Source organism: Dryobates pubescens, chromosome Z (assembly GCF_014839835.1).
Source record: "Dryobates pubescens isolate bDryPub1 chromosome Z, bDryPub1.pri, whole genome shotgun sequence".
Classification (NCBI taxonomy): domain Eukaryota; kingdom Metazoa; phylum Chordata; class Aves; order Piciformes; family Picidae; genus Dryobates; species Dryobates pubescens.
In genome coordinates, this window is record NC_071657.1 from 18,220,205 (window position 1) to 18,239,225 (window position 19,021).

General features: G+C 41.2%; 1 protein-coding gene across 1 annotated transcript; it reads left to right on the top strand.

Annotated features, from left to right (window-relative positions):
* Window positions 1-10,045: 10,045 nt before the first annotated feature.
* Window positions 10,046-19,009, top strand: CCDC112 (coiled-coil domain containing 112). The gene is made up of 10 exons (XM_054178204.1): window positions 10,046-10,118; window positions 10,829-10,944; window positions 12,608-12,729; window positions 13,984-14,073; window positions 15,325-15,400; window positions 15,963-16,353; window positions 17,073-17,477; window positions 18,144-18,239; window positions 18,598-18,716; window positions 18,795-19,009. The coding sequence occupies exons 1-10, from the start codon at window positions 10,068-10,070 to the stop codon at window positions 18,823-18,825; spliced, it is 1,497 nt and encodes a 498-aa protein (XP_054034179.1). The 5' UTR covers window positions 10,046-10,067; the 3' UTR covers window positions 18,826-19,009.
* Window positions 19,010-19,021: the final 12 nt, after the last annotated feature.

The window sequence follows — 19,021 nt, forward strand, 5'->3', positions numbered from 1 at the left end:
CCTCCAACTGACCAACATCTGCTCCCAACTTGGTGTCATCTGCAAATTTGCTGATGACTGACTCAATCCCCTCATCCAGATCATCATTGATGATATTAAAGAGGATGGAGCCCAGCACTGATCCCTGGGGGACGCCACTGGTGTCTGGCCACCAGCTGCATGTGGCACCATTCACCACCACTCTCTGGGCTTGGCCCTCCAGCCACTTCCTAACCCAGCACAGAGTGTTGCGGTCCAAGCCACGAGCTGACAGCTTGGCCAGCAGTTTGCTGTGGAGGACGGTGTCAAAGGCCTTGCTGAAGTCCAGGTAGATCACATCCACAGCCTTCCCCACATCCACCAGACGGGTCACCTGATCATAGAAGGAGATCAGGTTGGAGTGGCAGAACCTGCCCTTCCTAAATCCATGTTGGCTGGGCCTGCGCCCTTGGCCATCCTTCAGGTGTGCACAACTAGTAGTCTCTTCTTGTGCTGTTGTCTCATCTGTTTCTGCTTCTAAAGTTTTTCCACTGGGGCTCTTCTGGCTCTATGTACTGCTTGTAAAATACAGGAAAATGAAAAATTAAGACAATAGTATTAAAAAAAATATATATTTAAAGCCTTCTGATCTCTCTATTTCCTCTCACACTGCTTGTGAATACTGCTTCTGCAGTATTTGTGCTTGAGGCTGGAGCACAAGAAGTCCTAAAACCTTAAGTTGCTGCAGTGTTGCAAACCTGAAAAATCAGAAAAATCAAAACCTTAGCAAAAAGCATCATTATACATAAATGGTGTTTGTGTCAGCTTTTTCACCCTGCAAGATTTCTGCTGGCTTCACTGAGGAAAATGTTCAGACAGGACAGAAAAGAGGAGTACTTACCCCAGCTTCATACAACTTTGAGACTGTATACCTCATATGAGAGATGCCATGAGAGATCAAGAGAAGATCAATGTGCTGAGGGCCTTCACCATATAATTTCTTCTAAAATAGTACCAAGAGCCTATTTAACACTCACAGTAATGTATGTCATCTTTTGCTTACTTGACTTAACACTGGCACAGAGCGGCATACATTTTCCCAGGAGCTGCTGCCATGTTTTGCAGTAAACTAGTCTGAGGTCAACTACAATGATTTTTTTAACCAGTGGTCAGTTAGTCTTGCATCTTTCAGCCATCCAGGAAAGTGAAAATTGTGACTGTGGTTAACATATGTGTATAGCTGTACTGATTGTGCAGTTACAGTCCCAAGTGACACACATTGCCAGTTAAGTGCTTAAGCATAAGGACTCACAGTAACCACAAATAAAAGATGCTGAAGTCCAACATTTTAAGATGTAGCTTTTTTAATTCTAATTTTAAAAATAATTCTAATTATTAATTTAATCACTTAACTCTCACTTGTAGGGACTAGAACTGCAAAAAATAAAATCATAACAATGCAGAGATTTAATGTGTCCATTATGAAATCAGTGCTGCATTTCCAGTTGTATCATTGCCAGGCTATAGACTTTTGACAGACTAAATTATTCTCTTTATTGTGTATGGCAGTTTTCCTTTTGTGCAAAAATATCCTTGCACTTGCTCCCACTGCAGGTCAGCTTTGCCAGCCAGCCATTTTCCTCATGCACATAGAAACTCCTCTCTTTTCTGCGGGGCACACTTCCCTAGAGAACCTTCATTATGTTGATAGTGTACTTGCACTGATCTGCCTCTGACCCATCTGATGTTTTTGGAGAGATGCTGATAGGGTCTTTATGTGACAGAAGAAAAATTTCTGACAGTCTGCTTTTTGCAGAAGCGATAGAAAAGACCATGAAAGGGCATAAGGAAATTCCTACTTGCATGCATTAATAACCAGTTGCAGAAAAGTAGCACAGGAGCTAATAAATTAAAAACTCATGATGAAAAAGAAGTGGCAGAGACAGCTGCTGAATAAGGTCTTGAAGCCCCAGCATGACTGATATTGTCAGTAGTGTGACTTACGCAATGTGCCAGCTTCAAACACAAGCAGCTGTTAAAGTTGTTGATTGAATATACAAATGTGTGACAAGAAGAGTATCCAACTTTTTGCTGTGTAAGGTTTGGCCAAGCCTAAAACTTTCTGTAATTTTGTCAGAGCACATTTCTGTCCTTTGCTTGCCAGCTCTAAGAAGGAAAGTGTTTTTGAAGACTGGGACATGAACTTAGGACTATTACCCTCATTACATTCAGAATAATATTAAGAAAATCTTTGAGCATTCAGCAACACATTAATAAACATTTGCATTTCACTGGCATGTGTACCATCTCATTGTGTTTTTTTTGTTTCAAGTACACTTGTGGAAAACATTTTCTTCCTGCTTTTATAACAGGAAAGGGAGATGAACCAGGAGAGAATTACAGAAGAGCCAAGAATGGGAGATGAAGTGAAAATAAAAATAAAATTAAAAAGAAAGAAATCAGTAGAAGAAAAAAAAAAAAAAGGAATACAAATTATGAGGAGACCAGATTCATCTGTCATTTACACAGTTACAAATGACAGAATCACAGAATGTTAGCTGTTGGAAGTGACCTCCAGATATCATTGAGTCCAACCAGCCTGCCAAAGCAAGTCACACAGGAATTCATTCAGGTGGGTTTTGAAAGCCTCCAGAAAAGGAGACTCCACAACCTCTCTGGGTAGCCTCTTCCAGTGCTCTGTCCCACTCACCATAAAGATGTGTCCTCTCATGTTGAGGTGGAACCTCCTGTGTTCTAGCATGCACCTGTTGTTCCTTGTCCTATCACAGGGCACCACTGAAAAGAGACCATCACCTTCATGTTGACACTCACCCCTCAGATATTTATAGACATTGATAAGATCCTCTTTCAGTCTTCTCAAGCCTAAACAGCCACTTATCTCAGTCTTTCATAGAAGAGATGTTCAAGTACCATAATCATCCCTGTAGTTCTCTAGTGGACTCTCTCCAGCAGATACCTGTCTCTTATGAATGGGGAGTCCAAAACTGGACAACGCTATTCCAGGTGTGGTCTCATCAGGGCAGAGTAGAAGGGGGAAGAGAACCTTCCTAGACCTGCTGGAAAAGCTTTTCTTGATAGAATAGAATAGAATAGAATAGAATAGAATAGAATAGAATAGAATAGAGCAGAGCAGAGTAGAGTAGAGTAGAGTAGAATAGAATAGAATAGAATAGAATAGAATAGAATAGAATAGAATAGAATAGAATAGAATAGAATAGAATAGAATAGACCAGATCAGACCAGGTTGGAAGAGACCTTCAATATCATCGTGTCCAACCCATCATCCAACACCACCTAATCAACTAAACCATGCAACCAAGCATCCTGTCAAGCCTTGCCCTGAACACCCCCAGCAACGGCGACCCCACCACCTCCTCGGGCAGCCCATTCCAATGGGAAATCACTCTGTCTGTGCAAAACTTCCTCCTAACCTCCAGCCTAAACCTCCCCTGGTGCAGCCTGAGACTGTGTCCTCTTGTTCTGGTACTGGTTGCCTGGGAGAGGAGACTAACCTCTGCCTGACTACAACCCCACCCGAGGATACCATTAGCCCTCTTGGCCACAAGGGCACATTGCTCTCCAATGCATAATTTGCCTTTTCCATGGAGCATCTTTCTAGATTGACAGTACTGGTGCCTGCTGCTATTCCTCCCCAGCTGCAGGACTCTGCACTTGTCAGGATAATTAACACTAAAATGATGAGATTCTGTTCATTTGGGACCCTTGGATTTATCACATGGATTTATCTAGGCTTTTTCATTTGTCTTTTTCACACTTCTAGTGTGAAATCTAGATTTCAATCAGGGTTTGAAGAAAGATTTATTTTGTAGAAAGATACAGGCTTACAGAAAGGAAAGGAAGTTATAGTTTACATAACACTTTACATATTTCTGTGGACATAATGAACACAGGCATTCTTTTTAATTCTTACTATCTATATTCTCCTACAAACTACTGACTCCAGACCTCTTTCTATACCTTGTGATTTGGTTTCTTTAAAGATGCCTTCTAGACAAAACAAAATATGAAAGCAAGCTACTGTTTGTTGCCATCACAGCAAATCATTTCCATCTAAAGCATGGTGAGGGGGATAGGTGCTTATCTGGTGAACAGAAAAGGGATCTTTCATGCTGCCACTGCCTAGAGCTCCTCCCCTTCTAGGGCAAGTTCAGCACTGGCAAGCAAAGGTACTGGGGAACACCAACACTGGGCAGTGGCTGTAGAACAACAGACCTTTATGTATCCAGGCCATCAGCTCTGTTAGCAATCCAACACATATCTCACACGGAAAAGTGATGACCACTCTGTCTTCATCAAATGAAGGGCAGCTGGTGTTGCCAGTATGAGGCCGTATTAGGTCATCCTCTAAAGAGAGACAGAGGCAATCACAGGGCTGAATGCAGGTTATGTGCTGTTGGTTTCTAGAAAGAAAAAAACCACAAAAGCTATGCCTTTGGTAACTATCAGGTGCTTCTCAGATGACACCTGGTGGACAAAAGCTAAAGAGATGAGAGCAGCCTGAATTCACATTGCAGGGCTGTACCATCCCTGCTTACATGCTGCACTTAGTGCTGATGTACCTAGCAGGTGCCCTGTGTAATTTGCTTATCCACCCCAGAATGCATTATTACAGCACCCCAGAATGAGCATACATGCACCTGTAATCACATGGGTTTGATTTTTTTCCAGCTGCTTCCATTCTGTTCTCATATTCTGGCTGATGCCCAGAATTGGTTTAATTTTGAGTTGTGAGTCTAAGGCTAGAGTGGAGACACTTGTTTTCAGAAACAGAAGTACAAGAAAAGCCCATGTTGTTAGCAGCAGCTGGGTGCTTTTACAGTCTAGGACCACTTGCCAATGCAATGAATAGTGGATAGTTGTACCTGCAGGGTTAAAGGCTTTGATTTCATCATTCATTAATTTATTCTTTCTCTTTTAACCTACTTCTAGTTTGCTTCCTTAACACTGGCTGTCTTTTCTGCTTTCTTGTTGAAAGAAATAAGACAGCAAAGATAAAACAGCAATGCAAAACAGCCCCAAAACTACTCTGAAGAGAAACATCTACCTAGCAAGTGATTCTTCTGTTGATCTTCTAGGGATATTTAAGATGGGTTGTTTCCCAAGAAACTCATGTACAGGAGTGTAACATTACTGTGCAGTTCTTTTTCTCTCTTTGGCTTGAAGGATTTCAGGAAAATGTGAGATATAAACCCAATACTGTACCAGATAAGGTCTCTTCTGTAAAGATAAGTGGCTGTGAGCAATTCTTAGGTTGCTTCCAACAGACATTTTGTTTTTCTGGATTTTTTTTATTCTATGTATACCTACTTCCTTTACATTTAAACAGCTTCTCAGTGTATTTCCATGATTCACATTTGTACAAAATCTTGAAAGCATTTATGAAGCAAGACACACAAAAGTCAGGGATTTGCTAACTTCAAATAGGAAACTAAGCTGAGAAAGAGCGTGTGGGAGAGGTTAGGATGCAATTACTCTATGTAATTATCTAGCTCATTTCTTCTGGATCTAGATTATCTGTTTACAAAGACACAGAGGACACACAAGAATTGTGGCATTGTATTTGGACTGGCTAGGACAGAATTCCCCACTACAGTCCATGTAGTGCTGTGCTCTGTGTTTATAGCTGGAACGATGTTGGTACTACTTGTGGTAGGTTGAGGAGGGCGATTCTCCCACCATGAGCAAAAGCGAGACTCAGACAAACGGACTGCAAAAGTGGTGGAAAGTTTAAACAGAAAAGCAGTGAAAATTTTAGAGAACCACAAGCACAGTGACAAAAGAGATCCCAAAAGCATCCCACCCCCACCTGAGGGTACAAACAAAACCCCCAGGGCTCTTTCTTCCCCCCCCAGCCTTGGACTTAGCCAGGCCCAAGAGAGGCTGTGAGGTGGCTCACCCCATTACCAGGTAGCGGTGAGGGAAAAAAGAGAGAGTGCAGGGCTCCTCGCTGATGTCTTATAAGGGAGCAGGCCATTATGGGATGAAATACCTGGCTTCCTGTGCCCACCCACTGGGCTGGACCCTTTTGGGACACTGCAGGTGTGGCTCGTGTGGTGACATCAGTGGGGACACCCAGCCTGAACCATCACACCAGTGATGGTCATACCAGTGTTTCAGGTATTGATTACTGCTCATGAAGCATCAGGGCTGTCTGTAGAAAGTACCCACCCCAAAAGGCCAGAGGGATGGGAGTGTACAAGAGGTTTGGAAGGGACACAGCAAGGACAGATGACCCAAACTGACTAAACAAATATTCCATATCATAGAGAATAGAATAGAATAGAATAGAATAGAATAGAATAGAATAGAATAGAATAGAATAGAATAGAATAGAATAGAATAGAATAGACCAGGTTGGAAGAGACCTCCAAGATCACTGTGTCCAACCCATCATCCAACACCATCTAATCAACGAAATCATGGAACCAAGCACCCCATCAAGTCTCCTAAACACCTCCAATGATGGTGACTCCACCACCTCCCTGGGCAGCACATTCCAATGGGCAGTCACACTCTCTGTGTAGAATTTCTTCCTAAAATCCAGTCTGAACCTCCCCGGCACAGCTTGAGACTGTGTCCTCTTGTTCTGGTGCTGGTCGCCTGGGAGAAGAGACCAGTCCCCCCCTGTCTACAACTTCCCTTCAGGTAGTTGTAGAGAGCAATAAGGTCACCCCTGAGCCTCCTCTTCTCCAGGCTAAGCAACCCCAGCTCCCTCAGCCTCTCCTCACAGGACTTGTGCTCCAAACCCCTCACCAGCTTTGTTGCCTCCTCTGGACACGTTCCAGCAAGTCAACACCTTTCCTAAACTGAGGGGCCCAGAACAGGACACAGGACTCAAGGTGTGGCCTAATCAGTGTGGTACAGAGGGAGAATGACTTCCTTGCTCCTGCAGGCCACACTGTTCCTGATGCAGGCCAGGATGCCATTGGCCTTCTTGGCCGCCTGGGCACACTGCTGGCTCATGTTCAGCCTACTGTCAACCAGCACCATTCACCATCACTCTCTGGGCTTGGCCCTCCAGCCAGTTCCTAACCCAACCCAGAGTGCTCCAGTCCAAGCCATGGGCTGACAGCTTGGCCAGGAGTTTGCTATGGGGGACAGAGTCAAAGGCCTTGCTGAAGTCCAGGTAGACTACATCCACAGGCCTCCCCACATCCATCAGCTGGGTCACCTGATCATAGAAGATCAGGCTGGCCAGGCAGGACCTGCCCTTCCCAAATCCATGCTGACTGGGCCTGATCCTTTGGCCATGCTGTAAGTGCTGTGTGATTGCACTCAAGATGACCTCTTCCATAATCTTGCCTGGCACTGAGGTCAGGCTGACAGGCCTGTTAATTCCCTGGCTCATCCAACCAGTCTGTCTTGTGGATGGGCACCACGTTGGCCAGCTTCCAGTCATCTGGGATCTCTCCAGTGAGCCAGGACTGATGAAAAATGATGGAAAGTGGCTTGGCCAGCTCATCTGCCAGCTGTCTCAACTGGCCCTTCTTGTGGATGGGCATCATATGATGCCATGCTCAGCAATAAAAGCTAAGCAAAAGGAGAAAGAATGGGGCAACATATTCATTATTAAGGTGTTTGGCTTCTAAAGTACCTGGCACGTGTACTAGGGCCATACTTCCCAGGAATTAACTGGACATCACCTGCTGGTGGGAAGCACAGTATAAATCCTTTCACTTCTGAGAGTGGTCTTTGCTTTTATTAATTCAACTGCCTTTACATTGATCCATGAGGTTTTCATCTTATTTTCTTCCCCTATCCTGCTGAGGAGTGATACAGTGCTAGACACCTGGCACTATGGGCATATGATGGCTAAGACAAGTCCTGGTCCATACTGTCCAACTCTGGCCCAGCTGAAAGCCAGAGTTCATCTTTATACCAGCCCCACAAATTGATGTCTGACACCATTTGGTGCTTAAAGCTAGAACTAGCCCTGTCTAACTCTGCTCCTTTAACAGAGATACCTTTGCAATTAGTTTTTAGACAACTCTGCAAAGTTGGGTAACACATAATCAGAGCATACGGCAAACAATACTACAGATTGACCATCGAGAAACTGGTGAACTACTGACCAGTCTGAATTACACTATGGCCAGAATCACCATGATACAATGCTTGCTGAAAACAGCTGTTTGTGAAGCAATACCTGATCAGCTATCAGTTTCTTGATCCTAGTCACAGAAACCATGGAAGGGCTGATGAGTCACCAAATGTGGCAGTTTGAGGCTGTGCCTTTAAGAAAGGGGCACACTGGCCCCTTTTTACAATATTTTACAATGTTTGTAAAATATTTTGGTATTCTAAATGAATTTCATTGGTAGGATTGTGGGAGGTCAGATTGGACCCGGGGCAGCTGGGAACTTTCTCTCAGTCTTCCTTCCTTTGCTGTCCCTCTCGGATGGATCTGCTTCTGGGATTCTGGGAAACTAAGATAAGACACTAACTCCCTGTGCAAGGCCTTTATTCCTTTCCTGCCCTGTTAACCGTCCTCGTCTCTTCTACCTCTTTGGGGGAGAAGGGAGGTAGTCGGGTGAAGGGGGCACAGGGGGAAGCCCCCTCTGTGGGGGGTCTGATTTCTGGTTGAGTTTATTTGCTGTATATTCCTGTATATATTTTAAAATACCTGTGTTTGTTGTGTTACATAGAATCTGTTTCCTTGTAAAATATACTCTCATTTCTCCGACTGGGTTTAGCCGTGGTCTCTTTCTCAGTGGGGGAGGGAAAGCAGAGCCTTTCCTTTCAAACCACCACACCAAAGGAAAGCAAATACAAGAAAATTCTGTAAGACACATTTATCTTATATTAAAGAACACACTAAAACACTGCTGTGGAGAGAATATTTTTACAAGCCACTTCAGGCAGAGATTGTTCTGTGAGTACAATCCTTCTTAATTTATGCTGATGACTATTTTCAGATTTTGAAATGTTCCCCTTTACTTGTTAATTCCTATTCAGCAAACACTAAGAAATAAAATCTAAATGCAGTTATAAAATACAAATAATAAAAATATATCAGGAAAGTGATTTTAAAAACATAATTAGGCAATAAAATGTCTTCAGGTTAGGCCATTTGGTAAGCATCCATGAACACTGTTGCGTTCTGCAGATGGGAAAACACCAGTGCATAAAATCTCTTTATCTAGCAAAGCCACTGCATGAATATGTTATTATGCTGCAGAAATGTTAATTGGCAACTTATTAAAAGAATGATTGGTGTATGTGAGTGAAGAACAAGATCTTGAGAGTCCCAAAAATATACTGAATAATGCAAAACTATTTCATTTTCTGCCAGAATAATGAGATTATATTCTGGTCTTCCTGAATGAAGTATTAAATACAAAACCTTAAATCCCAACCTAAATGAAACCTCTTACAGCCATGATCTGTGAGTTCAGGGGAAGGGGGGGGGGGGGTGGGGGGGGAAGAAAAAAAAAAGAGAAGGAAAAAAAAAAGTTAAATCATACATGCAAAATGGTTAAATCATTGTCAAATTACAACCACATACGACTCTTCCCATGTAACAACAGCCACCAAGAGAACTGCAGAACGCAGTGCTACCCTACAGCAAGTACTACTTGTTGCTGTACATTTGGTAGGTCTCAACACACAGCACTCCTAGAGAGCCCGCAGGTCAGGCCAGTGCTCTTCATCAGATCTTCTGCACGGCGCTCCGACGGGCCACCAGGTTTTGATCTCCAGCCTACGACTCCAGCTCTTCAGGACAACTCAGAGGGCCCAAACAGTATCGAAGAAAGCTTGAGGAATACTTGCAAAGGCTTGGGACCTTTTGAGGTCGTTGTCTTTAAATGCTCATCACCTCGATTGCACAGCCGCCGGGTTCCCACGGCTGCGGGCACTGTGCATGGAACCTTCTCCCTCGAAGAAGGTGGCACCTCGCACATGCATACAGCGGGTCGAATACGCACAAACCTCGCCTCCCTAATGTCTAAATCTCCGGATTTTGGGAGGCTCGAACTAGCGGGTCGCGACGCGAGGCACGGCGCAGGCCACCCCTCAGCGCGCTGCCGGCGGGGCGGAGCGGGACCGCCACAGGGGCCGCCCCCAACATGGCTGCGCTGGCCATGGCTGTTGTAGCGGCGGCCGTCGGGCCGCAACAGGTAAAGGCCGAGGCGCGGAGCTGCCGTCTGTCCCTTCGGCCTTTCCCGCTGGCCACGGTATACCCCTCTCTGCGGTCCTGCCGAGGAGTTCCAGCTGCATACAAGGTGTAGGGATAAATGTTAAAAAGAAACCTGTAGAGAGCAGTGTGGGGTTGCCGGGCAGGCCTCAAAATGGTAACTGAGAAACCTGAACAGGTGGTTTCTTAGTCTGCGTTCCTAGCAGTGGTGATGTTATGGATGTTCAGGGTTCCTGTGAAAAAGGGTTGACAATTTGCATGGGTTATTAATCAGATTTCGGAAGCTAAGCTAGTGTTTTTCGTGAAGTAGATGAAGTGGAGACGATCTGTCCAGTATAGTGTGCCCATAGGCAGGCAGGTAGTGTGACTCCTTCAACACTGACTGCCATGAGAGGCAAGGCAGTCGCCTTGACTGAGTATTGCGTTGTGGTGAGCAGCCTCTGTTAAAGCAAGGTGATACTGGTGTTAATTTTTTCTGCTGACTAACTAATTTTCATACACAGTCATCAGATTGCCATCACTCGTCACTCCAGCTTTATACCTTTGTGACTTTAAATTAGTTGAATTGCACCACTATAGAGCTGAAGTAATGGCATTACTGTGTGCTGGCATGTTGTCTGCTTAAGAGTAGACAATGAGCATTTGAAAAACAAGTAACTGTTCTTGAATAATACTTGATTTTGTTACGTACAGAATGACAGCTGTTCCAGTACTGCAGGTGCTGGTCGACACACTCACAACTGGAAGATGAAAGCTGAACAAGATAAGAAAGTTGAATCCATAAGAACTGCAGAAAAGCTAAGATCTCAGTAAGTTAAACACTTCATCATAAGGATATTTTCATGCTATTCTAGAGATAAGGTAAGAATTTATGGTAATGAAACCTTTAGGTTAAGACTGCCTTTTCAGCAGCTCAGTCAGAGATTATTGTGTTGTTACAGTAGTTCAGAATAGGCTTATGAGCTGTAAAATGCCCTCTTGTTCTAATTACCATTTGGACTTTGGTCAGTCATCTTCTTTATTAAATTATTACTACCACTAGATGGAAAAAAGAGACCATGCATGTGGGTTAACTGAATTCTCAGTTTTCCTGCTCAGCTGTGCTTACCTAAGGCATACCCACAAAACCAGATTTGCAGCAATAATACAACAGCTTCATCTGAAGGTTGAAAGCATTTCATCTAGAATATCTAGGAAAATAGAAAATGGGAGTGATTTTCCAAATCATAGAAGTGATTTAAGTGTTTCACCATATCTTAAGTAACTGCTTTAAAACTGTGCTGACAGCTGAAAGAACAGGGAGGTTTCTTCTTGAATGTAAAAGCATTGAGAGGAAGAGGTGATGTATCCAGCCAGCTAAAGCAGAGGTTTGTAGTTATGAGTCTTGAATGAACAGTGACATTTGTCTGAGAGTAGTGTTTTATTCTAAGCAAATCAGTTTTTCCATGGCTATTCTGGATCCTGGGTTGTGACTCAAGAAATGACTGATGGGTAAGTTTCCAATTAACTTAAAACAAGACTGTCCTGTAGCTGTTGTGTTTGAAGGCTTCTAGTGTACTGTGTGGAGAGATTCAGTCCTTGGGTCTAGTCTATAAATTCCAGTGGACAGCAAAGCATTTAAACTCTGAGCCATAAGTGCACTGTGTAGGGGTTTAAACCCTGTAACAAAACAGTCTGGTGAAGAACCAAGCTGCTACAGAGAGACAGAGTTTCTCGGGTTGTCAATAGTGTTAATGTTGAGAATCATATGTCTCCATTCTATATGGTACCCGTATCACACTGTTCCGATCTCTCATGTGGTGTCATCAAGCTGCACAGATGTGCTCAGGACTGTGGTATCTGCAGTATTGTATATTCTGTTCTGAAGGTCAAACTATTTGTACTGCCTGCAAAACACATCCCATGCTGATTTTGTACTCTAAAGTTTTCATTCTTAGTAAGAAAGCAAAAGACACCTATAGCGCTCTGTACTATACATAGAGCATAGTCGGTAACTACTGTAGCAGCTTTAATATCTTAATTTACTTAAAGCTAGTGAATTTGACTTTTCTGTTAACAGAAGTACTTTACCAGTGTTAAGGCTGAAGGAATGAACTTGCTTTGCCTGTGCTGGGGCTCCACCTATGTGTGCAACTGCCTTAATACAGCCTGGCTCTGCCCCTGCACTTCCCCATGAATATTGTCATAAGACTCCCTGATAGTAAGCACACCAATAACTTTTCAGGCCGTTTTGTAAAACCCTGCCTGTCAGGTAATTTTCTCGTAAACTTTTTTCTCTTGTTCAGGTTCTTACATTACTGTGGTACGTAATCTTACAACTGCAGAAAGATTATTCCTTGGAAACTGCTGTAAGAACAAACCAGTTATTTGTGTGAAATCTACAGCACAGCTTCAGCCAGATACTAACCTTGGAAAATCTTGGAGCTTTGCTAAGTATTTTTGTGTTACTTAGTGTGGCAACCTTTGTTTCAGGCTTGCAAATACTGAAAAAGGCAAAAATGGACATCTTTACAAAAGGAAGAGCAGTATCAGGGCAGAATGCAGCATACTAGAGGAACTGGAACATAGCATGACTGTCAGTAGGGAAGCTGAAAGTAAGTAGTGTTTTATCTGGTTTTCTTTGTTTTTTATATTGTTTGCTTTAAATAGTTTGAGTCAAGTTCAGGTGGAAGGTAGATGCTGATGAAAGCATAGTGTTTCACTGTGCATACTGCTTGTGAGCAGCTCTTCCCACTTGCAAAATTCAGAAGCATAAATTTACATTTTAGGCCTTTTGTGTTATTAATGGTTTTCTTTCAATCTTGAATGTAGGAGATGCTACCCAAAATACCTGATGAAAAGTCACTGATTTAGAAACATGGAAGCAATTTTGTGTGTGCATTGCAAAATCTAATGTAGTCCAGCTAAGGTACAATAAATATATACTTACCACAATATAAGCTTTCATGTACTGATTTCTGCCCTTAAATAAATTTTTTAACAGTTTCATGTTTGGATTTTTTTAGATTAATTTATATTGAATACTCAATGACTAAACAGTGCTTTGAGATGGTACACATTCTGTCCTAAAATATCTGTTCTAATTATGAAATAATTAAATACTTAAGGGAAAAATGTGACTTCCTCATCACAGTACTGAGATTAATTCAAATATAACTAAATAAATCATGCTCTGCCTTCTGATCTGGAAGAACAAAGTAAAATAAATTGAAGAAGGGAAAGGGCACTTAAAAGACAACTACAAATAGTGACCTTACAAATTTCTGTGTGTTTTGATGCACATCTTTTAGTTAAGGAAACTTACCATATCCTTTACATCTTGCAGCCCTCAAAAAATGTAAATACTTTTGAGGAATGACTCAACAAAATTAAAAAAAAAAATCCCAGGCCTAAGAAAGGAGGCTGGAAGTATGGATACAGATACTGTTGTGAGATGATGAAGGGGACAAAGATGAGAGGTGTAAGGCACTCCATGTGAGATGTGAGGGAATGTTAAGAGCATGATCTTTCAGGGTGTGTACAAGAACCGCCATACTTCTCTTTTACCATGGTCAAGTCTTTCAGCGTGATCTATGTGCTTTTACACTTTCTGTGTTCTCAGGAGGAACCAGCAGGGTCATGTCTTCGCTACATTTTATGTTTAGTTCCTGGACTCTGTTATCCTTTCCTTAAACCAAAACTTTTAGAAGATACAGCCCCTTTGTACCTCAGCTGTATCCAGAACTTCATCCTCATCAATACTGTATTTATGGGTTCCCTAGTTTATTTTGGACACTTCATTGCTGTTGTACTGAATTGAAAGCACAAAGAAACTGTTAGAACTATCAGCACCTTGTTTTGTTTGACAGAAGTTAAGATCCTGCAGCAGCTCTCAAAAATACGAAATAATGTGAAGAAACTTCAGCAACAATTACAAGATGCGAAGCCTATAGCAGAAGGTAATGTGATGACAGATTTAAAAACATTTTGCTCTATAGACATGTTCCTTGCATAGCTGGGCTTGTGATTCTTCTGGAGCCCTTGTATACTTCTTCACTCAGTCTGCTTTTCCAGGAATATGGGAAGAATGCAGAAAGTTAGGAAAAGGTGAAAGATCGTGCAGTCTTGTGTGGAAACAGATAAACTATCTCTGTCTTAGAAGTGATGTAAAATAAAAGTTAATATTCTAGTGCTGTATAGGTCTCTTTTATCTGGTAGTAAATTATTTCAGTATCAGTATCACCAAGGACAGAGTAGGGTCCTCAGGGAACTAATTTCTAGATGTGCACATGCCTTGAGGTGTAAGTTGGAATATCCTGGGGAAAATGCTGAAACAACTCAGAACAACTTTTCGCAAATAGGCACTGGAAAAATTGTTCTCCTGTGATGTTCTACTACCTTGCATAGAACTCAGGTTGAAGCCCTCCGACAGGCTGTGGGCTTTCTGATGCTAGATAAATGCTTCTCATTTCATTTATTTGTTATCTGTTCCGTTAAAAAAAGTGTTATATTCTAAGCTGTCAGCAAAGATACCAAGAACTAACCAGGCATGAAAGCTGAGCTAAAATAGATGTAACTAGATGCTATAATTGTACTAATTTAGATTACTGATTTTTTAAAGCCACGTTAGTTAAACTGTTGGTCCAGTGTGCACCCATAGAGATGCTGTGCTTGTTTAAAACAGACTCTAAAACTTCTTTCCTACTACTGTAAAACAGATGTTCCCTAGAGCGCTGTCTTACTGCCTTTCTCCATAGCAGGTCTACAACATGCTGCATGTACACGATACAGTCTTATTTTGATATTTCTTTGGCAGCTTTGGGAAAGTATTAACCTGTAGGTTCAATAGAATTGCTACAGCCTGCTGTAAACCAGACTCAAGTGTGCCTCTCAAGTTACTAAGTGCATTGTTATGAAAAAACAGAAGTGGAAAATCTTTAGGATAAGGCTGTCTTATTCTGTGAATCACCCAAAAGTTACACAGAACAAGGGTTGTTTAGTGGAAATAAACATTTTTACTGGGATTTGCATCCAGTTAGGTAAATCACTCTGAAATCACACCTTTTGAATAAATGACTCTGCCTTTTAAGGCTTTTGCTCTTTTTGTACACTGAAATAAAAATGTCCCTGAAGTCTCTGGATAGTGCTGAATTGCTGGTAAATAGTGCAGACTTCTAAGTGATACGCTCTTTTCTTCTTTTGCCTTTTAGCTGTTGACAACCTCAAGGAAATGATGGAAGAAGTTGAAAATGCAATCAATGCTTTTAAAGAAGAACACAGGCAAATGTATGTTTATACATGCTTCAGCTAGAAGAAAAAATGCTTTCATAAGACACAGTGAAAACTGCATTAATCAAGTAAACTGTTCTATTGATTTACCCTTTGCTAGTGATTCTCCTGGTATGTAAATCAAAATCTAAACATACGTAGCCTTTTAGAGGCTGTTTATATAGGTGTTCCAGTGATCCAATATATGAATGATTTGCCTGTGAAAAGGCTTTTCAGAGAAAGGCTGCAGAAGAGAGTAGATTATGGGGGTTTTGTTGTTGCTGTTGTTTTAAGTGGGTGGGGTTTTTCCCCTTCTCTCTACTGGTGTCAGGAGGGGATTGAGTCGTTTGCCATAAATGTGTGCTTTGACTAAATGGGTAACTTAATTCTGATTGTGTAGTGCTTTATTATGGAATCATTGCAACTGTGCTGTCATCTATGGTTAGCATTTTAGTTCATCATCTTTGAAGAATAGCTTTAGTGTGGCATTGAACAAATCCAAAATAAATTTTCATTCAATGAACAATGAATACTGGATTTTTTCCCCCTTACATTTAGTTGTTTGTTCTTTTTTTTCCAGATATGAACAGCTTTTGAAGGAGGAAAAATCTACCATTAATGAGCTCAGTGTCTTTGAGAGAAAAATGGAACTGTGGGCGTTAGGCAACTCAAGAACAGAAAAAGTTTTGAAATTACCATCAGCCAGGGTCTCAGTTGATAAAACACAGGAGGATCATCTACTTGAAGAAGTAGTGGAATTTGGAAGATTTCTTCAGCGAACAGGAGGGCAGCAGGGAGGCTGGGATGATTATGATCATCAAATTTTTCTGAAAGTGTGGACAAAACACAAAGGGAAGCTATCTTATATGGATGAAGCCCTTGAGTATCTCAGTGGAAAAACAAAAGAAGATATTGAACAGCATGACAAATGGTATCAAGAATTTCTAACTTTACACAAAAGAAAGAAAGAGGTAAAGTAAACCCTCTAGGGCTTTTTTAGCTTTAAGAAAAAGCACTGAATTTTAAAATGCATGCGTTTCTTATTTTTGTATTTGCCTCTCTGTTGATAGTGTTAGGTGGGTATCTATTTACAGTTCATGGTATGTAACTAAGTCTTTCACATCCTCAATTTGCCAGTACTATGCGTCTTTAAGAATCATCAATAAGCACAGACGTAAAAACACACTGAAGTGTGCTACGCATTGCCAAAGAATATTATAAATGCTTTTGATTGCAGTGGTCCCCCAGGTTAACTGCCAGTCCCAGAGCAGTAAGTGCTCCTCTCTGAAATTGAAGTTCTAGTTAAACCTGTCCTGAAAATGTCTGTCCAGTCTTAGAGGCATTATACCTGTGCCATACTGACATAGAGAATTATGATTCCTTCAAGAACTATGCATCTGCGTAATAAAATATACATTGACATAAAAACTGAATAGTAAGATACTGGGTGGAATTGTTAATTTGAAGAAAAGGAACGTAAGACCTGAAATATGTTTGCATTAAAAAGCATACTACACCAACATTCACAATGACTCAATGTTAACATGGATACAATAAATTAAAGCAGACATATGTACTTCCTGTCCGCAGTTTCTGTCCTTACAGCATGTTTTTATCAGACTGAATTGACAGGAAGGTATAAAATTTTCATGAAAACTTTATTGGTTTTTTTTCTGCTGTTCTCTTGCAGTCAATTAGGAAGTGGAGAGAAAAACAGCAGCAAAGAAAAGATGGAAACTTTAGGGAAAAAGAGAAATCCGAGAAAATGTTCAAGGAACTATGGCTGCAGCACAAAGACACAAAGAACCAAAAAGAAGAAGAAAGAAAAAGACAGACAGCAGTAACTGAAGCATTGAACAAAAAGAAAGCAATAGCATTTGCAATGGAACAAGAATCACAGCTCAGACTAGAAGAAGAGAAGGAGAGAAACCAACAAAAAGAACGCCAGCGCCGTATGAAATTGCTGTTGGAAAGGTATACATTGCAGAAGAAGGAAAAGGAGAGACTTGAAAAGCTTGAAAAAGAGAAGGGAGAAGATGAAAAGGAGAAAATGAAGATAACTGATGCAGAAAAAATTACCAAGTTTCAAGAGCGTGTGCGTAATTACATCTTCATTTGTGTGTTGTTTTAAATTTGCCTACTTACTCCTACAATATAAATTCTTTTTAAAACCCAAGTTTCATTCATATATAGCTATTCTTGATTCACTATGAATAAGAGCATCTGTAACATACAACAAACAGTATGAAACTTTATTTCACAGAAAGATAACTCCTCTTCCTCAATATCTTCAAGTCTGTATTTCTACATACAGAAATTGTTTTATTTACGTCAATTCAGAAATATTTGGGGAAAGCAGCTTGGGTTGCCTTGCTCTCTGTGCTATAGAAAACATCAGAAGACCTGATAGTTGTAGGCAGATCTGAAATACAGACATGTTTAAATGTCCTTCAGGTTTCAGTAGCTGTAAGGTCAAGTTAGATCCCACATCAGTGTAAATCTCATTAATGCAGAATTGCTATTTTTAGCAGCTATTGCACATTTATTTTTATAAACAGTTTAAACTGCTATAATCAGATTTCTTTTCAATGAAAACTGTAATTATAATTTGTGCAGGACAAGCTATTGCAAGTAGCTACCTAGTGTTACTCTGTACTGCGACAATTTCAAAACAACAATTAACTGTGAAAAGGTTACATACACCTTTTCATAAACTTTGTTTTAAATAAAAGGTTGTTTTTCCATTCATTACATGTTTCAGGATCTCCATAAGCTGGAACTAAGGATTCTACAGAAACAAGCCAAAGAATTACAGAAACTGGAAAAGGAAAAAAGGCTGGCAAAGTCAAGAGAGAAGGTAGCTTACCTTTTAGTTCTTGTTTTAATCTGAGGAGTGTGCAGCTTGGTTGTTTAAACCTTTTTTCCTCACTGATCTGAAGAGCAATTATTTTTACTTCTCTAAATAGCTGATAAAGGAAAAATAAACAGTCATGCTGAATTCTTAAGTTTGACATTTCAAATGCTTGTAAAGTTTAATGACTGCAAGCAGTTGCTGCCCTTACTAGTGACTCCACATTTCTGCTATTTCCTCTTGATAGTGTGGATGGGCAAGTCTCTCTGGCTAGCTAGCTGCATATTATTTACTCTGGATATATTGATAAGATGCAGACCTAATGAATGCACTTGACCAATTTGTTTATTTGTTTCACTTTGAGGACGAGATTCAGGTAACCAGAGACCCTTCCAGGTTGTACAAACCTACCAAGGGCTGGGAGGAATGCACAAAAGAGAGAGCACCAACAGCTTCAGAATGGCTTTTACAAATCCCTCATAGGTAAGCAGGAGACTTATGGACGTGTAGCATGACAAAAAGTACATTTACATATAAGCTATTTGTGCTTTTTGATTGTAGAGCTATTCCAGCCTGGAGACAAGGATTATAGATGAGCAGATGCCTGTCCCTGTGCAGGATGAGGACTTCCTTGCCTGGGAAACAGACAGCAGTTCTCAAGAGCTGTCACAAAAGTTGCTTAGCACGATGGCGTCTATTACCCCTGTCTTTTTCGAGGGTCGGATTTGAAACACTATCTGTTAGGCTGGCGGGGTTTGCGTGACGGCATGTATTTCCGCTCGTATTAA

Bases quoted from the DNA above. Each gene is read 5' to 3' on its own strand.
- CCDC112 (XM_054178204.1), top strand. From the start codon at position 10,068: ATGGCTGCGCTGGCCATGGCTGTTGTAGCGGCGGCCGTCGGGCCGCAA. The intron at 12,730-13,983 runs GTAAGTAGTGTT...TTTGTTTGACAG, and splicing joins TGTCAGTAGGGAAGCTGAAA to AAGTTAAGATCCTGCAGCAG. The intron at 18,240-18,597 runs GTAGCTTACCTT...TTTCACTTTGAG, and splicing joins TGGCAAAGTCAAGAGAGAAG to GACGAGATTCAGGTAACCAG.